Raw genomic sequence first — 24,735 nt, 5'->3', positions numbered from 1 at the left:
GGACGCAACTAGATCTCCATGTTGTGAAACAGTTGATTAAAGTCTTGTTTAACACTCAGACCAAGTGCCTAGTAGTTTTCTTACGTCAGACACCATCGGCCAAAAGCCGCCATTGTCTGGTTCGTCAGTGCAGCACACAATGATTTCTAGCAGTCACATGGATTACACCTCGTAGCTTTTAGACCATGGCAGGTAGCAGTCTAGGCCAGAAATCACTGCACAGGAACAGGAGCGGGGCATTTGGCCCTTCCAGCTCGTTCTGCCATTTTGTTAGCCATTGAACGCAGCTCTGAATCTTTACTTGTAATTCCATGCCCTTTCCCTACATTCCTTAATCCCCTTACACACAGTGTCAGCCGGTAGCTCAGTGGGTAGCACCCTCGTCTCTGAGTCAGAAGGTTGTGGGTTCAAGTCCCATTCCAGAGACTTGAGCATAAAAATCTAGGCGGACACTCCCAATGCAGTGACTGAGGGAGTGCCACACTGTCGGCAGTGCGGTCTTTCGGATGAGATGTTAAACCGAGACCCTGTCTGCTCTCTCAGGTGGACATAAAAGATCCCATGGCCACTATTGGAAGAAGAGCAGGGGAGTTCTCCCCGGTGTCCTGCGGTCAATATTTATCCCTCAATCAACATCACTAAAACATATTGGGCTAAAAATTCGGTGGCGCCGCGTTTGGGGCGCCAAGCTCGCCTGGGCGCCGGAATTTGTGCTCCGGCCAGAGCCGCGTGCGCCCTCCCGATATTCAGTGGGAGCGCCCCAAGAGGGACTCGGGGCGCTGCTCGAGGCTCCCCGCGTCCCGCTTGGGGCGCTCAAACTGAATAACGCCGCGCTACGTGCCACAGCGCCACATGCTGCGGCACGGCACGCTGCGGTACTGCAGGCCTTCCTCCCCTTCTTAAGGGGGAGGTGCCTGCACCAGCGCGATCACCGATCGCGAGTGCCAGCAAAAGAGCCCGATACCGAGGAGAAGTGCCGGGCTTTTGGGACACAGCCGGCACTGCCCGGGGGGTGGATCAGGAGGCCGGGGAAGGCGGCGCGAGGAGGCGCTGGCAGGCGGCCACCGGAAAAAATGGCCGCCCCGCACCTCCACCTTAATTTGCGCCACTACCGCCACAGGTAGGCCCTGTGAACCGGTCGCGATTTGCGACCGGCGTTACAGAGGTGGGCGCGACCAAATATTGCGATCGGAGCGGGAGCGGGGTGCTGCGCACACCAATGACGTCATCGGTGGCGGCGCAGCGCTACAAGCTAACGCTGCCATTAGCGCCCCGCTAAATATCGCGGGAGGCGTGGCCAGTGGCGCTAAAGCCACTGAGGGCGCTAACTGGTGGCGCAGCCCACTGAATTTCTAGGCCATTATCTGGTCATTATCACACTGCTGTTTGTGGGAGCTTGCTGTGTGCAAATTGGCTGCCGCGTTTCCTACATTACAACAGTGACTACACTTGAAAAAGTACTTCATTGGCTGTAAAGTGCTTTGAGACGTCCGGTGGTCGTGAAAGGCGCTACAGAAATGCAAGTACAGATTTGTCTCCCTTTTAAACACCTCCGCCTTTATAGCCTGCAGGGCAGCGTTCTCAGCAGTCTCTCAGCCATTTGTGTGAAGAAGTGTTTCTGGAATTGCTTTTTTAAACTGGCTCAGCTTAAACTCAAAGAAAGCATTCCAAAATACACAACCCCTTACATTCCGCTGATTAGTTGAGTTTTGTAACCAAGGACAAGGCTGTACTTCCCCCAATAATTTAACTGATAATGTAGACGGGAGTGTAAGGCGTGTCCCTGCCGTGGGCGAGCGCACGGTGCAGGCAGTTCCCATCGCCGCCTTACCAGTCAATGCCCTTATGGTAGTTCGGTCCGTTGAAGAACTGCAGCTCCTCAAAGGTGTCTGGGTTTGGAGAATTGCTGGTGATGTCCGCATGCATAGTGAGGAAAAGAAAGAGAGCCGTGGTACCTGGGGAGAAAGGGATCGCCGTTAATCTTCGGTTACTTTATGGTGTAGCTTTATGTAAACGTGTAACTAAATGTGGGTGGCTGTAATTCAAACCAGGATTCCCGTGTCTTCCCAACGACTCTCATTACAGTCCCTGATCCAAACAAAATATTCGAGTGTGTGAGGCCCAACAGCTCACTCCCCGAATATTCACATTTGCAGTTAACTAAACGTTGTCTAACTCCGCCTAAAGACCAAGGGCCCACACCCAAAACTCTAACCCCTCTGCTCTCTCCACACATGCTCCCCGACCGCCTGCGTGTTTCCAGCATCCCCCGGTTTTGTTTCACATTACCAGCACCTGCAGTTTCATGCTGTTTTATTTCTTGAATTCGCGGCCACTTCTCTTCCAGGAATGCCCACCTGAAAGAAGTTCTGCTCCTCTTCTTGGTGCGATTTCCCTTCGTCTCTTTTACTCCTTCATTGTGATCCCTTTCCCTTCGTTTTTGATTAGCTTTGATGAAGGGACCACACCCGAACTGCTAACTCTGTTTCTCTCTCCACGGATGCACCCTGACCTGCTGAGTGTTTCCAACATTTTTCTGTTTTAGTTTCAAATTTCCAGCATTCGCAGTATTTTGCTTTCTGCTCACAAGTCCGCTTGGGGGAGTAAGCAGTCCCATCACCGAGTCAGAGGGGTTGGGTTCAAGCAGAGAGCGGAGCGCCGTCCAGTGGGGGTATTCGAGTCCGACGGATGTGCCCCCGTCGCAACCCACCCTCATCATAAAGGGTAGGAGGGGTTCTTCAGCTTTGGTCACGGTCCACCTGGAAGAGGGTCCTCCGAAGGTAGAAACATAGAAGATAGGAGCAGGAGTAGGCCATTCGGCCCTTCGAGCCTGCTCCGCCATTCAATGAGATCATGGCTGATCATCCAAATTCAGTACCCTGTCCCTGCCTTCTCCCCATATCCCTTGATCCCTTTAGCCTTAAGAAATATATCCAACTCCTTCTTGAATATATTTAATGAACTGGCCTCCATCGCCCTCTTTGGCAGAGAATTCCGCAGGTTCACCACTCTCTGGGTGAAGAAATTCCTCCTCATTTCAGTCCTAAATGGCTTACCCCTTATCCTTAGACTATGACCCCTGGTTCTGGACTCCCCGGCCATCGGAAACATCCTTCCTGCATCTAGTCTGTCCAGGCCTGACAGAATTTTATAGGTTTCGATGAGATCCCCTCTCAATCTTCTAAACTCCAGTGAGTATAAGTCCAATCGACACAATCTCTCCTCATACGTCATTCCTGCCATCCCAGGTATCAGCCTGGTGAATCTTCGCTGCACTCCTTCCATGGCAAGAACATCCTTCCTCAGGTAAGGCGACCAAAACTGCACACCTTACTCAAGGTGCGGTCTCACCAAGGCCCTGTACAACTGCAGCAAGACATCCTTGTTCCTGTACTCGAACCTTCTTGCTACGAAGGCCAACATACCATTTGCCTTCTTAACCGCCTGCTGCACCTGCATGCTTACCTTCAGCGACTGGTGCACAAGAACACCCAGGTCTCTTTGCACTGCCCCTTCTCCCAATCTATTGCCATTCAAAAAATAATCTGCCTTCCTGTTTTTGCCTCCAAAGTGGATAACCTCACATTTATCCACATTATAGTGCATTTGCCATGTTTCTGCCCAATCACCCAACCTGTCCAAATTGTACTTGAGTTTCACGACATCCTCCTCACAGCATACCCTCCCACCCAGCTTTGTGTCGTCTGCAAATTTGGAGATATTACATCCAATTCCCTCGTCCAGATCATTAATATATATTGTGAACAGCTGGGGTCCTAGGACCGATCCTTGCGGTACCCCACTAGTCACTGCCTGCCACTCGGAAAACAACCCGTTTATTCCAACTCTTTGCTTTCTGTCCGTCAACCAGTTCTCTATCCAAGTCAATACCTTGCCCCCAATCCCATGTGCCTTAATTTTGCACACTAATCTTTTATGCGGGACCTTATCGAAAGCCTTCTGAAAGTCCAAATACACCACATCCACTGGTTCTCCCTTATCTATTTTACCAGTTACATCCTCAAAAAATTCCAGTAGATTAGTCAAGCACGATTTACCTTTTGTAAATCCATGTTGACTTTGTCCGATCCAGTCACTGCTTTCCAAGTGCTCTGCTATTACATCTTTTATAATGGACTCTAGCATTTTCCCCACTACCGATGTCAGGCTTACCGGTCTATAATTCCCCGCCTTTTCTCTACCACCTTTTTTGAATAGTGGGGTGACATTAGCTACCCGCAAATCCATGGGTACCGTTCCAGAGTCTATCGAGTTCTGGAAGATGACCAGCAATGCATCTACTATTTCTAGGGCCACTTCCTTAAGTACCCTGGGATGTAGATTATCAGGCCCTGAGGATTTATCGGCCTTTAGTCCCATCAATTTTCCTAACACCATTTCCCTACAAATACTGATTTCTTTCAGTTCCACCCTTTCATCAGACCCTATGTTCCCTGGCATCTCTGGGAGGTTATTTGTGTCCTCCTTTGTGAAGACAGAACCAAAATATGTATTTAGTTGGTCTGCCATTTCTTTGTTCCCCATTATAATTTCCCCTGATTCTGACTGCAAACCATGAGGGGCGGGGCATCGGGAAACCGTCTCAGCTACTCTTCCCGAGCGAGTGGCTCAAACACCTCGTGTGTGGGACTTGAGTTGGGAGCTGCCCTGGGGCAGAACATTTTCATAACAGTGAAATACCTTGTGCTTTTTTTAAAAAAGATTCTGTTAGAGGGGGGAATTTTAAACCCCAGGACGGGCGGGGGGTTAAAAGTTAAAAAATGGGAAACTCGCCTCCATTAGTGATTTCAACAGAGGGGGATTCGGGCGACTGACCGGCTCTCTGGAGGCGGGTTCATCGTTAACATATTTTAATGAGGCTGTGTGCCGACGATTTGATTTCTGTTCCAGATTTAACGTTGGTTTCCTGGGCCTCGGGAAATCCGACAGCTGAGGGGAGGCGAGAATGGCTGTGTGGAAGAGGTACGTGCCTTTCCAGCGCTGCTTGTGGGCCAGAAGGAGCGAGAGTGCTTCCCCTCGGCCCCTCAAGCTTACCTGCTTCCATCGCCACAATTGGACCTCCCCCTCCACCATTTCCGACTCCCCTCCCCGATGTCCGATCCCTGGCTGCGGCCTGGTGCTGCAGGCCTACCCGCCCGCCCAACAGCCGGCCAGCCTCTTAATCGGGAAATGGATTCAAATACAGGAAACTCTTTTTTATCCGGGACCGGCGTGGTGCCGGTTTATCAAAAAGTCTGGATTACAGAGAGGTATAGTAAAAGGTACAAGAGCCCTGTACACTGCCACAGATCCAGGCGTTCCTGTTGCACGGCAACAGGTGCAGGAACCCCGGCCACAGACCAAGCGTCCCTGTTGCACAGCAACAAGTGCAGGAACCCCGGTTACACGGCCACAGAGCCAGGAACGGCCAATAATATAAAGTAAAACTTACCTGAACCTACTCCTGAATTTTGCCGGTTAACAGAGATTTATGGTTATTTAGGTGCCGGTAAATCGAGAGTTTCCTGTAAAATGTAAAAGGTGTCCTGCCGTTAAATTTGGCAGGAACTCTGGGAAACCCATCCTCCCGGCTGTTAAACCTCCCCCACCATCATCGGGGCAGACAGTCTAGAGAGCTACGCATGGATTAGTGGGTAAACGCACTGTCCAGCCTAGTGCTGAACCAAATAGATCTCAGGATCCTTTCCAGGTATGTATTGAGGCAATTAATTTGAAGCAGGGCAGAAGTGGAAGAGCTACAATTGGCCTCTGCACCCAGGGCAAGGCAGGAGAAAGGTCAGCCAGGGTTCCACTCCTGATCACTACCCAGTAACCCAGGCTATAAAGCGTGTGCGTGGTTGTCGGGTAATGCCCTCCATTAGCCAATGATTCACCTAGACTCGAACATGGGGAATGGCCACTTGGACAAGGTTCTACAGGGAGCTGTGGCTCAGTGCCGTCAAGAGAGGGGGAGTAGGGGAGAAAATTGGTGGTTAAAAACTGAGCTAACAAGAATAACACTGCAAACTGGTCTTTGGTGTAAGCATTTTCACCTTCCCACTGCACTAACTGCCCCACACTACGAACAGAGAGTTCAAACAGCAAGAGAGGATATCCCAGAAGTAAGAAGCCTTCGGGTATTGTTCTTGCAAATAAATGAACCTGATAACAGAGTCTATTAATCAACAATTCAGAGTGTAATGCAAGTGCTCTTGGCCGTAGGTTTTTACTGTATACTTTTATTTAACTTATTGCACTACCCCATCATTCCTGCAAATGCACGTCAAGGGATATGGGGAGCGGGCAGGGAAGTGGAGTTGAGGCCAAGATCAGATCAGCCATGATCTTATTGAATGGCGGAGCAGGTTCGAGGGGCCGAATGGCCGACTCCTGCTCCTATTTGTTGTGTTTTTATTTAAATACCTTCTCCTCAAATGTATTTAAACGTCCTGCTGAGACCTGGAGATATCTCAGGAGCGGAGGCACCATGCAACAAGGGAATAGGGACTGGCAGTAACTCCACATCCCTTTGTTCTGGAATGACTCGTATTCTGGCTGATTGCGGAGTAGCTGGCAGACAATCAATTACACCGGATATACGGCCCAGAAACAGGCCATTCGGCCCAGAAACAGGCCATTCGGCCCAACCAGTCCACGCCGGCGTTTATGCTCCACTCGAGCCTCCTCCCGTCTTTCCTCATCTAACTCGATCAGCATAACCCTCTATTCCCTTCTCCCTCATATGCTTGTCTAGCCCCCCCTTAAATGCATCGATACTATTCGCCTCAACCACTCCCTGTGGTAGCGAGTTCCACATTCTCACCACTCTCTGGGTAAAGAAGTTTCTCCTGAATTCCCTATTGGATTTCTTGGTGACTGTCTTATATTGATGGCCTCCAGTTTTGCTCTTCCCCACAAGTGGAAACACTCTCTCCGTGTCTACTCCTATCAAACCTTTCATAATGTTAAAGACCTCTATTAGGTCACCCCTCAGCCTTGTATTTCCAAGAGAAAGAGACCCAGCCTGTTCACCCTTTCCTGACAGGTGACCCAAGTACGCTAACCTTGTTGACACGCTGATGTTGAAGGGAGAGTACTGGGGTGAATGTTTGTTTTCGCTGCCTGGTGGAGCGGGTCACCCGCCCGTTGCAGAACCCGGCAGAGTTCCATTCCATTTGACCTCAGTGCAATAGAAATAGGGCGCTTTCTCCAAGGAGCGGGCAAACCACTCGCCCAGGCGGTGCAAACGAAAATTTACCCCATTGCGACTGAAAAAGGGAACACCTCCTCAGAGACATCCCAGAGCGCTTCACATCCAATGACTTTAGCTGTTGTTATGTAGGCAAATGAGGCATTGTGGGGTCCCACAAACCGCAAAGGAGATGAATTACCAGTTAATCTGGTTCTGATGGCGTGTAAGGGAGGAATATTGGCCAGGGCACTGGCAGAACTCTTTGCTCTTCTTTGAGTAGTGCTGCGAGATCTTTTACGTCGCCTCGAACCTCCGGAACAGGGAATGGGGCCTCAGTTTATCATTCTATCCCAAAGGCAGCACTTCCGACAAAGCGGCACTCGTTCAGTACGGCACTAAAAGGCCAGCCTAATTGTGAGTGGAAGGCAGCACCGCGGCATGATCCAGTGGGACATAAGCACACAAGAGTGAGAGGGTGTGGGCTCCACTCTCTGACTGGCCATGTGTTAAATTTCCCATCTTCGCTGGACTGCTCGAGGAGGTAACAAAAGTTGCCAAGGTGCTTTCCCAGAAGGTGAGCAAATTAAAAGTTAGAGGGGGTGTCAACCTGTGCTGCTGTGGTCACTTTAGGTGTGGTAGACACAGGGAGTCAGGGATATGCTTCGTGATTCATGCTGTGGGACTATGTTAGAGAAAAAAAATTACGTACAAAATGGTGTGCGGGGTGGTGGGTGGGGAAGGGGATTTGGAGAAGAAGCAACAGTAACAATTACTGCACTTCAGGGTAATCGATGCTTGCGAATCGAACTGAGATGTTTGCGAGCAATGTGATGAGGTGTTTTATAAATCAAAGTATTTCTTCCTCTTCTCACCAGCCTGGATAAGCCAGACAATAAGAGATTTAGGCGCTGCCTGACTGAAAGGTTGACTATTTTCAAGCTGTTCTTACAAATAAAATGACGGTGGTTTCCGAGCACTTCCCGGAACGAAGGTGGGTTACTGCAGTTTTGAACTGAATGCACGATTGGTCACCGAGTGAAATTTTCAGGATGTAAGATTTGCATTCTTTGCTATTACAGCAACAGGACAGTGTCTTCTTGCACTTAGAAGCGGACTCGGCTGATTAACTGTTGCATGAGTTTGGAGGGCAGAGTTATCACTCTCACTCGTGCGGTTATAACCGCATGTCTCAGGTTTTTCAGCCCCTATATAAACTGCAACCCGGCCAGATCTTGCCACCTGCCTTAAATCCCAAAGTCCCGTTCGAGCCAAATTATCTCTCAGTGCGTCATCTTCAAAATCCACAGCCTTGTCTCCAAATCCCTCTCCAGCCTTGCTCTGCCTCAAACCGCGCCACCTTCTCCAGCCCAGATTGCACCTTCCGTTCTTCCAACACTGGCCTACTGTGTCCCCCCGCCAAGCCCCCGCCTCCCTTCGCTCTACCATCAGTTGCAGAACCTTCAACCATCTTGGCCCCACACTTGAATTCTCTCTCCACCGTCAAAAGCCTCATCTCTCGGACCAATCCCCCGGCCGCTTCCCTAACCCCCTATGTCTGCTCAGTAATGAGTCCAAGCTGTGGCGCGCTGGATATTTTGCTCCGTTGAAGGCAACGATGAGGAGATTGTTCCACTGCGACCCTCTTAATGCAGGCTGGGTGTGTGGGCTGGGTTATGGTGCACTCCCAACTTGTGATTTCCCATTCACTGAAATTAATAGATGGAAACTCACAGGCAGGGGGCGTGCAATTTTGTGACATGCAATCCCAGCAACATAGAAACATAGAAGATAGGAGCAGGAGTAGGCCATTCGGCCCCTCGAGCCTGCTCCGTGATTCTATGCGATCATGGCTGATCATCCAAATTCAGTACCCGGTCCCTGCTTTCTCCCCATCTCCCTTTAGCCATAAGAAATATATCCAACTCCTTCTTGAATATATTTAATGAACTGGCCTCAACTGTCTTCTGTGGTAGAGAATTCCACAGGTTCACCACTCTCTGGGTGAAGAAATTCCTCCTCATCTCTGTCCTAAATGGCTTACCCCTTATCCTTAGACTGTGACCCCTGGTTCTGGACTCCCCGACCATCGGGAACATCCTTCCTGCATCTAGTCTGTCCAGTCCTGTCAGAATTTTATAAGTTTCAATGAGATCCCCTCTCATTCTTCTAAACTCCAGCGAGTACAAACCCAATCGACCCAATCTCTCCTCATACGTCATTCCTGCTATCCCAGGTATCAGCCTGGTGAATCTTCGCTGCACTCCCTCCATGGCAAGAACATCCTTTCTCAGCAAGCAGAAAATCTGCCTTTAAATATAAATTCTTGTTGAGTTTGCTTATTGATTTAAATGGGACACTGCAATAAAGGGGTGATTGCTAATTGGCACGTACGACAGCTACCGTGGGCGCCTTTAACTGGCACACCGTGCCAATACTAGGAAGCTACCATGACAGTACCAAGAGCAGCTTGGCAGTAGTAGCAATCAGTGGTGATCGCCATGCAGTTTTTTTTCCACGTCTGTTAATGCCAGAATTCCAGGAACAGCTGGGGACAGGGAGGAACACATTTTTTCCAGAGAGCTGATGCCCAGTTTTGACATTTGCTAATAAACGCGCTGGTCCTGCTGCCTGCAGCTGTCCCTACGGTCTGATCCTGCACTGCCGTGGTCACTCAGCCAAGCCAGCTGCAAGAGGGAAAACACCCCAATTACTGGCTATTGACAAAAAGCAGCCTTTTCTTAAAAAATTAAAGAAACAGGATAAGTGTCCCCAATCATCATCATCTTAGGCAGTCCCTTGGAACCGAGGATGACTTGCTTCCACATTAAAAATGAGTTCTCAGGTGACTGATGAGTCCAATGCGGGACTTACAGTCTCTGTCACAGGTGGGGCAGATGGTGGTTGAAGGGGTGGGTGGGTGGGGTGCCTGGGTTGACGTGCGCTTGCTCCCAGCGAAGAGACTCGAGGTGTTCGGCGCCTTCCCGGATGCTTCTCCTCCACTTTGTGCGGTCTTGGCCCAGGGATTCCCAGGTGTCGGTGGGGATGTTGCACTTTTTCAAGGAGGCTTTGAGGGTGAATAACCTGCTGAGTAAAGGCATTGCCCAATGCACGACTGAGATATACAGGCCAGTAGGTCAGCAGTTTGAGGCCCAATCTACGCTGAGTTAACGGAGCTCAGCTGGGGCAGCTGTTCGGCCTGGGGAGGGGGAACAAATTCAATCGCAGCCAGGGTTCCCGCTTCAAGTCACCAGCTAGTGATCGCTGCTGGAAAGTGTGCATGTGTGGGTCTGGGATGAGAACAGGTTCAGACTCCATGGTAATGCCAACAATCACTGCCCAATCTCAATCTAAAACTGCTGGCACCCAGAAAGGCTCACACAATGGGTTGATTTGATGTCTCTGTTCATCCACACCCTTCAGTGTCTTTCCATTTGTTGTACACACCCATTCCTTGTTTTTGTATCCTCCCCAAATGTATTATCTCACACTTATCCACGTTAAACTGCATCTGCCACCTGTCTGCCCATTCCACTAACCCGCCTATGTCTCCCTGAAATCCTTTGTAGTCCTCCTCACTATATGTCAAACTGCCGACTTTTTATGTTAACCAATTTCAAGATTGTGTTCCCTATAGCAAGACCGAATCATCTATATATACAGAGAACAAAAGTGGACCCGGCATTGAACCCTATAATCCAGAGGCCTGGACTGACAATCTAATTCCACCACGGCAGTTTGAGATTGTGAACTCAAAAAATATTTGAATGAAAAAATATCTGGAAATGAAAAGCTGGCTATCAGTAAACATGACCACGAAGCTGTCGGATTGTCGGTAAAAACCCATCTGATTGGCTAATGTCCCTTTAGTGAAGGAAACCTGCCGTCCTTACCCGGTCTGGGCCTACACGTGACTCCAGTCCCACACCAACGTGGTTAACTCTTTGCCTTCCTCTGAAGTGGACTAGTCAGCCACTCAGTTGTAGCAAACCACTCCAGCACTTCAAGAAGGCAGCCCGCCACCTTCTCAGCGTAACGAGGTGATGGGCAATAAATGCCGGTCTTGCCAGCAATGGCCACATCCCGAGAATTAATTTTAAAAAGAACTTCCTACTGCACCATCTTTACTCCTCTTGATTATCTTTAGTACTGTTTAGCACGAGCTCAATAACATGCCTTGCTGTAAGTTTCACTTTAGCTTTAATCTCTAATTACCCACAGAGCACTATACTTTGATGCACCCCTTTTTTACTTCTAGGCTTGTATCTATTTTGTACTTTTATCCAACTCATACTTGAAGATTTCCCACTGCTGGTTTGTCAAACTGTTTGTCAACTACTCCTGCCCAGTTCACTGGGGCCAGATCCCTTTTTATCTCTCTGAACTTTGCTGCTTTCCGGCCCAGCATCCGTATCTTTGACTCTTCATTATCCTTTTCTATTCTTACACTGAACCCAACTATGCTGTGGTCACGATTTGCCACTCGTCCTCTGACTCTCACCTCAGTTATTCGCCCCACTTCATTTCCCGGAGCTAAATCAAGCAATGCTTCTTTCCTTGTGGGACTAGCAACGCACTGATCTGTGGTGCCACTCTGAGCTCCACAGGGAGCTGGGTGGGCAATGTGTGCAGTGAGGCCAGCCCAGTCTGCATGAGAAGGTGACGTTGTTTAATGCTCCACATGTCCACCAGCTGGGTAAACACAAGAGCGTTACTGGCAAATAAATTGAAATGACAGCATGGAAACGGGCCATTTGGCTCAACCAGAGCTTCTCCTCCACGAGGAGCAGTCCTCAACTTGTGACTGCCCTGTTCCCATACCCCCTTCATTCCCTTGTGAACAGACCTGAAGCTGTTCAGACCAGGTTTAGGCACAGCTTGTACTACAATCATACAATGGTTACAGCATAGAAGGAGGCCATTCGGCCCGTTGAGCCCGTGCCGGCTCTCTGCAAGAGCACTTCAGCTAGTCCCACTCCCCCGCCCTTTCCCCGTAGCCCTGCAAATTCTTTTCCTTCAGGTACTTTATCCAATTGACTTTTGAAAGCTGTGATTGCGTCTGCCTCCACTACCCTTTCAGGCAGTGCATTCCAGATCCTAACCACTCGCTGTGTAAAAAAGTTTTCCCTCATGTCGCCACTGATACCTGGGATGGCAGGAATGACGTATGAGGAGAGATTGGGTCGATTGGGCTTATACTCACTGGAGTTTAGAAGAATGAGAGGGGATCTCATTGAAACTTATAAAATTCTAACAGGACTAGACAGACTAGATGCAGGAAGGCTGTTCCCGATGACGGGGGAGTCCAGAACCAGGGGTCACAGTCTAAGGATAAGGGGTAAGTCATTTAGGACTGAGATGAGGAGGAATTTCTTCACCCAGAGAGTGGTGAACCTGTGGAATTCTCTACCACAGAAGGCAGTAGAGGCCAATTCATTAAATATATTCAAGAAGGAGTTAGATATATTTCTTAAGGCTAATGGGGAGAAAGCAGGGACAGGGTACTGAATTTGGATGATCAGCCATGATCTCATTAAATGGCGGATCAGGCTCGAGGGGCCGAATGGCCTACTCCTGCTCCTATCTTCTATGTTTCTTTGTCGCCTTTGCTTCTTTTGCCAATCACCTTGAATCTGTGTCCTCTGGTTCCTGACCCTTCCACCAATGGGAACAGTTTCTCTCTATCTACTGTGTCCAGACCGCTCATGATTTTGAACACCGCTATCAATCTCCTCTCAACCTTCTTTGCTCCAAGGAGAACAACCCCAGCTTCTCCAGTCTATCCACGTAGCTGAAGTCCCTCATCCCTGGAACCATTCTCGTAAATCTTTTCTCAACCCTCTCTAAGGCCTTCACATCCTTCCTAATGTGCGGTGCCCAGAATCAGTGAACGCTAATCTGTGAATCCTTTCAAATCTATTTTACATTTCTGCACTTCCCCCTAATCATTTTACCTCCTGTTAGCACATTCGCCGTTCCCAGTTTCCTTACACCATTCTTGTGTTTAACGTCTTTGAGTTCCTTCATGTGTTTGACACGCCCACTTTAATTCCACAGCCCGTGTAAAGAGCATATAGTATTTGGCTGGCCAACTGGATGTGGTAATGACAGGCTTGTAGTCGATCATTAGAACACGGGCCAGCCCAGCCAGCAAGTATTGTGATAGCTTGAACTCGATACAGAGGCCTCATGGTCACAGCACAAAAAAAGTTCCAACAAAAAGAACAATTTCGCTGAACAATTGCTAACAGATGTTCAATCATTTTTGGTGAACATTTGTACTCAAAGCCATAGTCTGGAAAGGTTTCCAACTTTGGTAGCCAGTAGTAGAATTGGGAACTGCCACATCAGTTACTGCACACAGTAAAGTTCGCTGTATTCTGCCTCAGCAACATGCTTTAATCCCAGTCTCGCACTGCGTAACTGCAGCAGTGGGAATTTTCCCCACACCACACCCCTCGGAGGGAAACTGAAAGCAGTTGTGCTTTGCTGATTTAAGCCCAGCGGGAATCAGAGCGAGACAGCCCCACTCATTTCATGCAGCATCTTTGTAGACAACGCACAGGGGAGACTTTCATCACAGTCGGTCTAGGCTGGATTTAAATCTCGGTCTAGAAGGTTAAGGGGTGATCTGATCGAAGTTTTCAGGATATTAAGGGGAACAGATAGGGTAGATAGAGAGAAACTATTTCCGCTGGTTGGGGATTCTAGGAATAGGGGGCAGAGTCTAAAAATTAGAGCCAGACCTTTCAGGAGTGAAATTAGGAAACACTTCTACACACAAAGGGTGGTAGAAGTTTGGAACTCTCTTCCGCAAACGGCAATTGATACGAGGTCAATTGTTAATTTTAAATCGGAGATTGATAGATTTTTGTTAACCAAAGGTATTAAGGGATATGGGGCAAAGGCGGGTGGATGGAGTTAGGTCGCAGATCAGCCCTGATCTCACTGAATGGCGGAACAGGCTCGAGGGGCTGAATGGCCTCCTCCTGTTCCTGTGTTCACAGAAGTAAAAGGAACGCACCACCCAGTTTCCAATATATGTACATTTGAGGACGTCACGTGGAATAGTCACCGCAAACTGAAAATGGATGCAAGGTAGAGTTTTGTCTTGCGACAGTATTTATGTCCCTCCAAAGCAATATTGGGGAGGGGGTAGGGATACACACAGAGCGTTAACCATGCATTGTGCTGCATGCACTGTGCTGCGTGCACTGTGCTGCATCACGGAGCAGGATGTGAGACGCCGCCGCTTCCCCACACAGCAGGCTCCTCGTTTTTCCTGCACGGATAACAACAACTTGTATTTATATAGTGCCTTTAATGTAGTAAAACGTCCCAAGGCGCTGCACAGGAGTGTTAGAAGACAAAAAATTTGACACCGAGCTACATAAGGAGAAATTAGGGCAGGTGACCAAAAGCTTGGTCAAAGAGGTCGGTCTTAAGGGGCGTCTTAAAGGAGGAAAGAGAGGTAGCGAGGTGGAGAGGTTTAGGGAGGGAATTCCAGAGCTTCGGGCCCAGGCAACAGAAGGCATGGATAAGGAGCACAAAGCTGACTCAAATGGGCCGAATGGCCTCCTTCTGTGATGTACTATTCTATGATTCGATGAAAGCGGAGCCGAGATGCTGTCCCGCTGGTAGAAAGCAAGAACAAGAGGGTGTGTCACTCTGGGTTGATGCGTGGTGCCTGCCTTCCAGGAGCCAGATTAGTCCTTTTCTTGGCCTCGGATTGATGTGTGGTGCAAGGAGAAAATATCGTACTTTATAGAACAAAAAAGGGGAAGAATTACATTTTAAAAAGTCCTTGGGTCTTGTACAGTTACCTGACTTCTGCGGGCCAATAACGAGAAGTTTTGGAAGCCTATCACATGTTTTTTCTTTTGACCAGATGTCTTTGTGCCTCCTGTCTTCGCAAGGATCCTGAAACAGAGCAGAGAGAACACAGATAAGAGAGTCCTGTGAGGGCGACACGTCCTGTTTTCTAGCCCCATAAATGTCAGCTGTGGCTCCATGGGGAGCACTCTCTCTCTCTCACCTCTGAGTCAGAAGGTTGTGGGTTCAAGTCCCACTCCAGGGACTTGAGCACAAAAATCTAGGCTGATACTCCCAGTGCCGTGCTGAGGGAGCGCTGCACTGTCGGAGGGGCAGTACTGAGGGAGCGCTGCACTGTCAGAGGGGCAGTACTGAGGGAGCGCTGCACTGTCGGAGGGGCAGTACTGAGGGAGCGCTGCACTGTCGGAGGGGCAGTACTGAGGGAGCGCCACACTGTCGGAGGGGCAGTACTGGGGGAGCGCCGCACTGTCGGAGGGGCAGTACTGAGGGAGTGCTCCACTGTCGGAGGGGCAGTACTGAGGGAGTGCTGCACTGTCGGAGGGGCAGTACTGAGGGAGTGCTCCACTGTCGGAGGGGCAGTACTGAGGGAGTGCTGCACTGTCGGAGGTGCCATCTTTCGGATGAGATGTTAAACCAGGTGGACATAAAAGATCCCATGGCCACTATTTTGAAGAGCAGGGGAGTTCTCCCTGGGGTCAATATTTATCCCTCAATCAACATCACTAAAACAGATTATCTGGTTATTATCACATTGCTGTTTGTGGGAGCTTGCTGTGCGCCAATTGGCTGCCGCGTTTCCCACATTACAACAGTGACTACACTCCAAAAAGTGCTTCATTGGCTGTAAAGCACTTTGGGACGTCCGGTGGTCGTGAAAGGCGCTATAGAAATGTAAGTCTTTCTTTCTTTCTAAAAACTGGGTAAAAAAGCATCTCTGACCCAACGTATAAAATGTCCCATCAGTCACTGTGGCTCCCCAGAGGGTGAGCAATTTGATTTTATGCCGGCTGAATGTTCCCTGCATTGCATCAGCGATAGGACGTGGGAGGAGGCCTGGTGCTGGAGAGAGGGGAACAGGAGGCCAGGTGCTGGAGAGAGGGGAACAGGAGGCCTGGTGCTGGAGAGAGGGGAACAGGAGGCCAGGTGCTGGAGAGAGGGGAACAGGAGGCCTGGTGCTGGAGAGAGGGGAACAGGAGGCCTGGTGCTGGAGAGAGGGGAACAGGAGGCCTGGTGCTGGAGAGAGGGGAACAGGAGGCCTGGTGCTGGAGAGAGGGGAACAGGAGGCCTGCAGCGGGAGAGAGGGGAACAGGAGGCCTGGTGCCGGAGAGAGGGGAACAGGAGGCCTGGTGCTGGAGAGAGGGGAACAGGAGGCCTGCAGCGGGAGAGAGGGGAACAGGAGGCCTGGTGCTGGAGAGAGGGAACAGGAGGCCTGGTGCTGGAGAGAGGGGAACAGGAGGCCAGGTGCTGGAGAGAGGGGAACAGGAGGCCTGGTGCTGGAGAGAGGGGAACAGGAGGCCTGGTGCTGGAGAGAGGGGAACAGGAGGCCAGGTGCTGGAGAGAGGGGAACAGGAGGCCTGCAGCGGGAGAGAGGGGAACAGGAGGCCTGCAGCGGGAGAGAGGGGAACAGGAGGCCTGGTGCCGGAGAGAGGGGAACAGGAGGCCAGGTGCTGGAGAGAGGGGAACAGGAGGCCTGGTGCTGGAGAGAGGGGAACAGGAGGCCTGGTGCTGGAGAGAGGGGAACAGGAGGCCTGGTGCTGGAGAGAGGGGAACAGGAGGCCTGGTGCTGGAGAGAGGGGAACAGGAGGCCTGCAGCGGGAGAGAGGGGAACAGGAGGCCTGGTGCCGGAGAGAGGGGAACAGGAGGCCTGGTGCTGGAGAGAGGGGAACAGGAGGCCTGCAGCGGGAGAGAGGGGAACAGGAGGCCTGGTGCTGGAGAGAGGGAACAGGAGGCCTGGTGCTGGAGAGAGGGGAACAGGAGGCCAGGTGCTGGAGAGAGGGGAACAGGAGGCCTGGTGCTGGAGAGAGGGGAACAGGAGGCCTGGTGCTGGAGAGAGGGGAACAGGAGGCCAGGTGCTGGAGAGAGGGGAACAGGAGGCCTGCAGCGGGAGAGAGGGGAACAGGAGGCCTGGTGCTGGAGAGAGGGGAACAGGAGGCCTGGTGCTGGAGAGAGGGGAACAGGAGGCCTGGTGCTGGAGAGAGGGGAACAGGAGGCCTGGTGCTGGAGAGAGGGGACAGGAGGCCTGGTGCTGGAGAGAGGGAACAGGAGGCCTGGTGCTGGAGAGAGGGGAACAGGAGGCCTGGTGCTGGAGAGAGGGGAACAGGAGGCCTGGTGCTGGAGAGAGGGGAACAGGAGGCCTGGTGCTGGAGAGAGGGGAACAGGAGGCCTGCAGCGGGAGAGAGGGGAACAGGAGGCCTGCAGCGGGAGAGAGGGGAACAGGAGGCCTGGTGCTGGAGAGAGGGGAACAGGAGGCCTGCAGCGGGAGAGAGGGGAACAGGAGGCCTGGTGCCGGAGAGAGGGGAACAGGAGGCCTGGTGTTGGAGAGAGGGGAACAGGAGGCCTGCAGCGGGAGAGAGGGGAACAGGAGGCCTGGTGCTGGAGAGAGGGAACAGGAGGCCTGCTGCCAGAGAGAGGGGAACAGGAGGCCTGGTGCTGGAGAGAGGGGAACAGGAGGCCTGGTGCTGGAGAGAGGGAACAGGAGGCCTGGTGCTGGAGAGAGGGGAACAGGAGGCCCGGTGCTGGAGAGAGGGGAACAGGAGGCCTGCAGCGGGAGAGAGGGGAACAGGAGGCCTGCAGCGGGAGAGAGGGGAACAGGAGGCCTGGTGCTGGAGAGAGGGAACAGGAGGCCTGGTGCTGGAGAGAGGGGAACAGGAGGCCTGGTGCCGGAGAGAGGGAACAGGAGGCCTGGTGCCGGAGAGAGGGAACAGGAGGCCTGGTGCCGGAGAGAGGGGAACAGGAGGCCTGGTGCCGGAGAGAGAGGAACAGGAGGCCTGCAGCGGGAGAGAGGGGAACAGGAGGCCAGCAGCGGGAGAGAGGGGAACAGGAGGCCTGGTGCTGGAGAGAGGGGAACAGGAGGCCTGCAGCGGGAGAGAGGGGAACAGGAGGCCTGCAGCGGGAGAGAGGGGAACAGGAGGCCTGCAGCGGGAGAGAGGGGAACAGGAGGCCTGCAGCGGGAGAGAGGGGAACAGGAGGCCTGGTGCTGGAGAGAGGGGAACAGGAGGCCTGGTGCTGGAGAGAGGGGAACAGGAGGCCTGGTGCTGGAGAGAGGGGAACAGGAGGCCTGGTGCTGGAGAGAGGGGAACAGGAGGCCTGCTGCTGGAGAGAGGGGAACAGGAGGCCTGGTGCTGGAGAGAGGGAACAGGAGGCCTGGTGCTGGAGAGAGGGGAACAGGAGGCCTGGTGCTGGAGAGAGGGAACAGGAGGCCTGCTGCTGGAGAGACGGGAACAGGAGGCCCGGTGCTGGAGAGAGGGGAACAGGAGGCCTGCAGCGGGAGAGAGGGGAACAGGAGGCCTGCAGCGGGAGAGAGGGGAACAGGAGGCCTGGTGCTGGAGAGAGGGAACAGGAGGCCTGGTGCTGGAGAGAGGGGAACAGGAGGCCTGGTGCCGGAGAGAGGGAACAGGAGGCCTGGTGCTGGAGAGAGGGGAACAGGAGGCCTGCAGCGGGAGAGAGGGGAACAGGAGGCCTGGTGCCGGAGAGAGGGGAACAGGAGGCCTGGTGCCGGAGAGAGGGGAACAGGCGGCCTGGTGCCGGAGAGAGGGGAACAGGAGGCCTGGTGCCGGAGAGAGGGGAACAGGCGGCCTGGTGCCGGAGAGAGGGGAACAGGAGGCCTGGTGCTGGAGAGAGGGGAACAGGAGGCCTGGTGCTGGAGAGAGGGGAACAGGAGGCCTGGTGCTGGAGAGAGGGGAACAGGAGGCCCGGTGCTGGAGAGAGGGGAACAGGAGGCCTGGTGCTGGAGAGAGGGGAACAGGAGGCCTGGTGCTGGAGAGAGGGGAACAGGAGGCCTGGTGCGGGAGAGAGGGGAACAGGAGGCCTGCAGCGGGAGAGGGGGGAACAGGAGGCCTGCAGTCGGAGAGAGGGGAACAGGAGGCCTGCAGCGGGAGAGAGGGGAACAGGAGGCCTGCAGCGGGAGAGAGGGGAACAGGAGGCCTGGTGCTGGAGAGAGGGGAACAGGAGGCCCGGTGCTGGAGAGAGGGGAACAGGAGGCCTGGTGCTGGAGAGAGGGGAACAGGAGGCCTGGTGCTGGAGAGAGGGGAACAGGAGGCCTGGTGCGGGAGAGAGGGGAACAGGAGGCCTGGTGCGGGAGAGAGGGGAACAGGAGGCCTGCAGCGGGAGAGGGGGGAACAGGAGGCCTGCAGCCGGAGAGAGGGGAACAGGAGGCCTGCAGCGGGAGAGAGGGGAACAGGAGGCCTGCAGCGGGAGAGAGGGGAACAGGAGGCCTGGTGCTGGAGAGAGGGGAACAGGAGGCCTGCAGCCGGAGAGAGGGGAACAGGAGGCCTGGTGCTGGAGAGAGGGGAACAGGAGGCCTGCAGCCGGAGAGAGGGGAACAGGAGGCCTGCAGCGGGAGAGAGGGGAACAGGAGGCCTGGTGCTGGAGAGAGGGGAACAGGAGGCCTGTTGCTGGAGAGAGGGGAACAGGAGGCCAGCAGCCGGAGAGAGGGGAACAGGAGGCCAGCAGCGGGAGAGAGTGGAACAGAAGGCCTGCAGCTGGAGAGGGGGGAACAGGAGGCCTGATGCACAATACACAAATCGTAGCTCATTGCAAGGAAGATTTTCCAAATAACAATAAGAATGGACTCTGAATTAAAATAAACAGTGATCATTGACCAGGCAATATGTATTTATCAGCATCAAAGTCAGATGGCTTATCCCACAGGCACATTGCTGCCGAATGCTTTTGTAAAGTATCTGAACACAAATGGAAGAGATTGATCCTTGCACGTTTTCACCTGTTGGTTTCCAACTTGTGCAGAGAATATTAAGCGACAAAATATCAAAGGGTTATCTTATCCTCAGTAGTTCAGTTACTATTAGCTGGGATTGTTAATCCTGCAGTACGGCAGGAGGCAATAGAGAATCACTCTGGGTCTCTCTGACAGATCCACTGAACCGTGACAGACGGGCATGGGAGCCAATTGTAAATTCAAAACAAAGATTAGAAATAAATGTATTGAAATTTTGAAGGGACCGAGTGTAATGTATTCAAGTTTGCTGACGATACAAAGCTAGGTAGGACAGTAAGCTGTGAGGAGAACACAGAGGCCTAGAAATTCAGTATAGCCATTTTTGGGGCGGAAAAGTCGGGCGGCCGCTAAAGTTTGCGCCCGGCGCAAAGTCGAGGCCACTTCGCCGATATTCAGTAGCTTCGCCCTAAGAGTTTGCTCGAGCGCTAAAACTGGCGTTCCACAACTATCTTTAGGCGCAAAGCCGGCGGTGCTGAGCTAAACTGCCGAGGCCGGGCGCAGCGCAGGTGCGGTCATTTCTTGATTGACAGCAGACACCCTGGCGCCGGCCAGCTCTTAAAGGGGGAAGGGTCGAGTTAGTCTGCTGCCACGCCCTGGACACTGCAGCCCTCCAGCTAGGCCTAAACACTGCTGCTGAACAGAAATAGCGCCGGGAAAGATGCAGAAGGCCCGTGAACGAGCGCAGCGCTTCTCTGGCCATGATTTGAAGCTGCTGGTTAGGGCTTTGGAGAGGAGACGCAAAGTCCTGTTCCCGGACAGTGGGAAGAAGCCTGCGACCAGCGTCTACAGGAAAGCCTGGAGGGAGGTCGCCATCAGGGTGACAGCCAACAGCGAGGTCCCCAGGAACTCTGTCCAATGCAGAAAAAAGTTCAATGACCTCACCAGGATTGTCAGGGTGAGTACCCTTTCCACTGTCGTCCTCATCCTTGCATGTGCACCTCACATTATGGGCAAAGGGACCTGAAAGCCCTAATGGCCAGCCCTCATCCAGCAGCTATGGGACTGGCATGAACATCAATTGCACATTCTGCACTTTCCACACTGGCCAAGCTATTCGACCATGGGAGACAGTGCACACCAGATCAGGGCTCCACACTGGCCAAGCTATTCGGCCATGGGAGGCAGTGCACACCAGATCAGGGCTACACACTGGCCAAGCTATTCGGCCATGGGAGGCAGTGCACACCAGATCAGGGCTACACACTGGCCAAGCTATTCGGCCATGGGAGGCAGTGCACACCAGATCAGGGCTACACACTGTACTTAGAGGCCGTCCTTTCTCTTGCAGGCCAAGCTGGCCCACAATCAGAAGAGCCGGACTGAGACCGGGGGAGGCGGTCCCCAGATCCAGCAGCTCACTGCCCTGGAAGAGCGCGTGGGTCGCCTCATGGGAGCCCGGGTGATTGGGCCCGTTGCCAGTGGAGATGCCGACCCTGTTCTGGGCACCAATGGTAAGGACATCACCTTTTGGACCTCTCTCGTCCCACTTGCGCATCAGATCTACATCCTTTGCCACTGTCCGACCAATGCGCTGAATGCCACCACTCATGCCTCCCTCGCTGACGCCCTCTCCTCAATCTAAAGCTACTCTTGTCCCTTCCTGCTTTCAGATGGTGAGGAGGAGGTCCCTGAAGCTGCCAGTGACAGCCCCTCGGAAGAGGAGGAGGAGGAGGAAGAAAAAGAGGAAGGCGGGCCATCAGGGGAACCCTCAGCCGCGCCAGGGGATGGCAATGTAGGGGACACGTCTTCCCTGGAGGAGAGCGTGGGGGAAGTGTCGGAGGGGAGTGTCGCTCCTGGGACCAGTGGCGTGCAGCAACGCAGGGGGTGTGCGGTTGCTCAGCGGCCTTCTTCCCAGAGGGGTGTAGTTGCTGGGCCCAGTGGCATCCAGCAACGCGGGAAGGGTCGGCCAGCTCGGCGGCCTTCTCCCCAGAGGGAGAGTCCGGCCTCCAGTCCGGCGACGGTCAACTCCGAGGAGCTGCGCCTCCTCGATCAAATGTCCGTGGACTCGGAGCGCCGGCACACTGAGCTCATGGGGGTTGTGGCACGGATGCCTGAGGCCATCGAGTCCCTGGCTCATAGTGTGGCCGAGTTCGGGGCCTCACAGGCCAGGAGTTTGGAGCTATTCGGGGCAGCACAGGACGCGAGTCGTGCCGAATTCGTGGCAGCACAGGCAGCGAGTTGGGTGTAATTCGGGGCAGCTCACGCAGCGAGTGGGCAGGTGATCAGTGGTGCTGTGCAGTCACTGGCTGGTCTGATGCGGTCACAGACCAGGGCAGCACAGGCACTCACTGCTGCCACACTCGCTGCATCAGCCAGGCATCGCCAGGACACCCGCCGCGCTGTAGCAGCACAGCGGTCTGTCGTTCGGCACATTGCAGCGCATGCTGCAGTGCGGGCCCGGGCGAGTGCCAGTGTGTCACTTGACCAGCGGCCGCCTGCCATATGCCAGCTTGCCCCCATTCCTCCAGCCGCCACTGTCACTCCCCCAGTGGAGCTGCCATGAGATGCTGGTCCGACTGATGCTGGCCAGCCACAGCTGCAGCATTCACCAGCCGGCCCCTCGAGGCCCAGACCTCGTCTAGGCCGACCCCCAAGGGCATCTGCTGTGACGACATGTGCCCCTCAGGAGCCTTCCCCCAGCCTTGCAGCAGCCACTGGGCACGATTTGAGGAGGAGCAGCAGGGCGGCCAGGGGCCGCCAAAGGCTGGACATGGAATCGCCCTCGCGGGCCACAAAGTAGAGGGTGTGGACAAATGTTTGTTTATATTGGGATGGTTGTTTTGTTTCTGGGGATGGTTGTTTTGTTAAGGCCGAGGATGAAGGCCATTTTTGTTTAAATGTTTTGTTATTCCTCCCCAGGTTGTGGGAGTGAGTCATGTGTGTGACTGTTTTTTGGGGGGTGTTGTCTGTTTTTGGGTTTCATGTGGGAAGGGCCCTGAGTTTGTTCAATAAAGCATTTTATTTATTCATATTGTCCATGTTTGATCTTTGAAGTGTTTGTTGCCTTAAGCGGCTGAGGGCTTGCGGAGCGGCTGCATTCATGTTCTTTCATTGGCACAAGCCATTCCCTGACAGGGGGCCTAGAAGTGACGTTCAATAAGCCGCCGACGGGCGGCCCTTGGACCTTGTGCCTCCCTCCTGGCCTGGTACTCCTCCTCCTCCTCATGCTCCTCCTCCTGAGGTGGTGCTCCAGTGTGAGGTGGCAGTGCCTGAGTCCTGCGGATAGCCAGGTTGTGCAGCATGCAGCAAACGACCACAAACTGGGAGACTCGCTCCGGCGAATACTGCAGAGATCCGCCGGAACGATCCAGGCAGCGGAACCATTGCTTGAGGACGCCAATTGTTTGTTCTATGATGTTCCTAGTCGCTTGATGGCTCTCGTTGTATGCTCAGCAGGGGTCCTGGGCGCGCGGAGCGGGGTCATGAGCCAGGTACACCAAAGGATAGCCTTTGTCCCCGATAAGCCATCCTCTTGGGTGAGGCTGTGCCTGGAAGATGTCAGCCACAGAAGTCTGTCGCAGGATAAAGGCATCGTGGCTGCTGCCTGGAAAGCGGGCATTGACAGCTAGGATGCGCTGCCTGTGGTCACACACCAGCTGTACGTTGAGGGAATGGTAGCCCTTCCGGTTGCGGTAATCCTCGGGATGGTCCAGAGGTGCCCGCAAAGCCACATGCGTGCAGTCAATGGCGCCCTGCACCAAGGGGAAGCCCGCTATTCTTGCAAATCCCACTGCACGCTGCTGCTGCCTCTCCAGGGTCATGGGGAAGGAGATGAATTGGCGTCTCCTTCTGAAAAGGGCATTGGTGACCTGGTGGATGCAGCAATGCACGGCGAACTGGGATATGTTAGCAATGTCCCCAGCAGCTGATTGGAAGGAGCCGGTGGCATAGAAGTTCAGAGCCACCGTCACCGTCACTTCCACCGACAGAGACGTCCTGCAACTCAGCTGTGGACGCAGATCTCTGTGAAGCAGCTGGCAGATCTCTGCAACCACCTCCCTTCTGAATCGCAGCCTCCTAACACATTGCGCGCCAGTCATGTTGAGATACGAGACCTGCTGGCGGTATTGCCTGAGTGGGTAAGGCCCACATTGCCGACGCCTGTTGCCCCCTCTGCGTCTAGCCAGGGCTGCCCCGCTAACACAGCGTCTGCGAGCCCTTCCGACATAATCCTGAAACTCAGCATTGGCACCCCATGCAGCCCCCATAATATGCTGGCAAACAATGAGATATCAGTGAAGGCGAATTGCCAAGCTGTGGCCTGAAGCCAAAAATACCTGTCCTAGTGTTGGCCCAAAGCAGTAAGCTCCCTTCCTTGGTTTTTTTCAAAAAATCCGTTGCACAGGAGTGATTGCTGCAAAATGCCTGCCCTTTATAGTGCAGGGTAAGTGCCCTTTAATTTGTGCTCCCCGCGGCCCGCTTCGGCTGTGCACCGTTCCACTCCACAGTCGTTAGGGCCGCCCGGCGCACAATGGGCCGGCGCGACTGAAGTTCCGGTTTGGGGCGCACAAAGGGCGTTGCACGAGGAAATGACGTCATAATCTGCGCGCGCAGCAGGGCGCGCGCAAAGACTTTGCGCCGGCGCTAAATGTCTACTGAAGTTGGGGCGAGGCGCAGATCGCGCTGCGCCCGGGCGCTAAGCGCCTAGCGCTCGAGATCTACTCCTCCTAAGGCGCTAACGGCTGGCGCACGCAACTGAATTTCTAGGCCAGAGTCTGCAAAAGGATATAGATAGACTAAGTGAGTGGGCAGTAAG

The 24,735-nt window shown here is 53.3% G+C and overlaps 1 protein-coding gene across 3 annotated transcripts in view; it reads right to left on the bottom strand.

Annotated features, from left to right (window-relative positions):
• Positions 1-24,735, bottom strand: part of ndst1b (N-deacetylase/N-sulfotransferase (heparan glucosaminyl) 1b) — a 379,285-nt gene that overhangs the window by 36,266 nt on the left and 318,284 nt on the right. For all 3 annotated transcript variants that reach the window (XM_085996019.1, XM_085996018.1, XM_085996020.1), the window contains 2 exons: positions 15,013-15,109; positions 1,832-1,955 (listed from right to left, as the gene is read on the bottom strand). In XM_085996019.1, coding sequence (XP_085852145.1) covers positions 1,832-1,955; positions 15,013-15,109 — 221 coding nt within the window. The remainder of the gene's footprint in view (positions 1-1,831; positions 1,956-15,012; positions 15,110-24,735) is intronic.

This window comes from Somniosus microcephalus, chromosome 8 (assembly GCF_052327205.1).
Source record: "Somniosus microcephalus isolate GS21.2 chromosome 8, FLI_Smic_1.0, whole genome shotgun sequence".
NCBI lineage: Eukaryota > Metazoa > Chordata > Chondrichthyes > Squaliformes > Somniosidae > Somniosus > Somniosus microcephalus.
The sequence above is the reverse complement of the archived record's forward strand: the minus strand, read 5'-3'. Positions and strand labels throughout refer to the sequence as shown.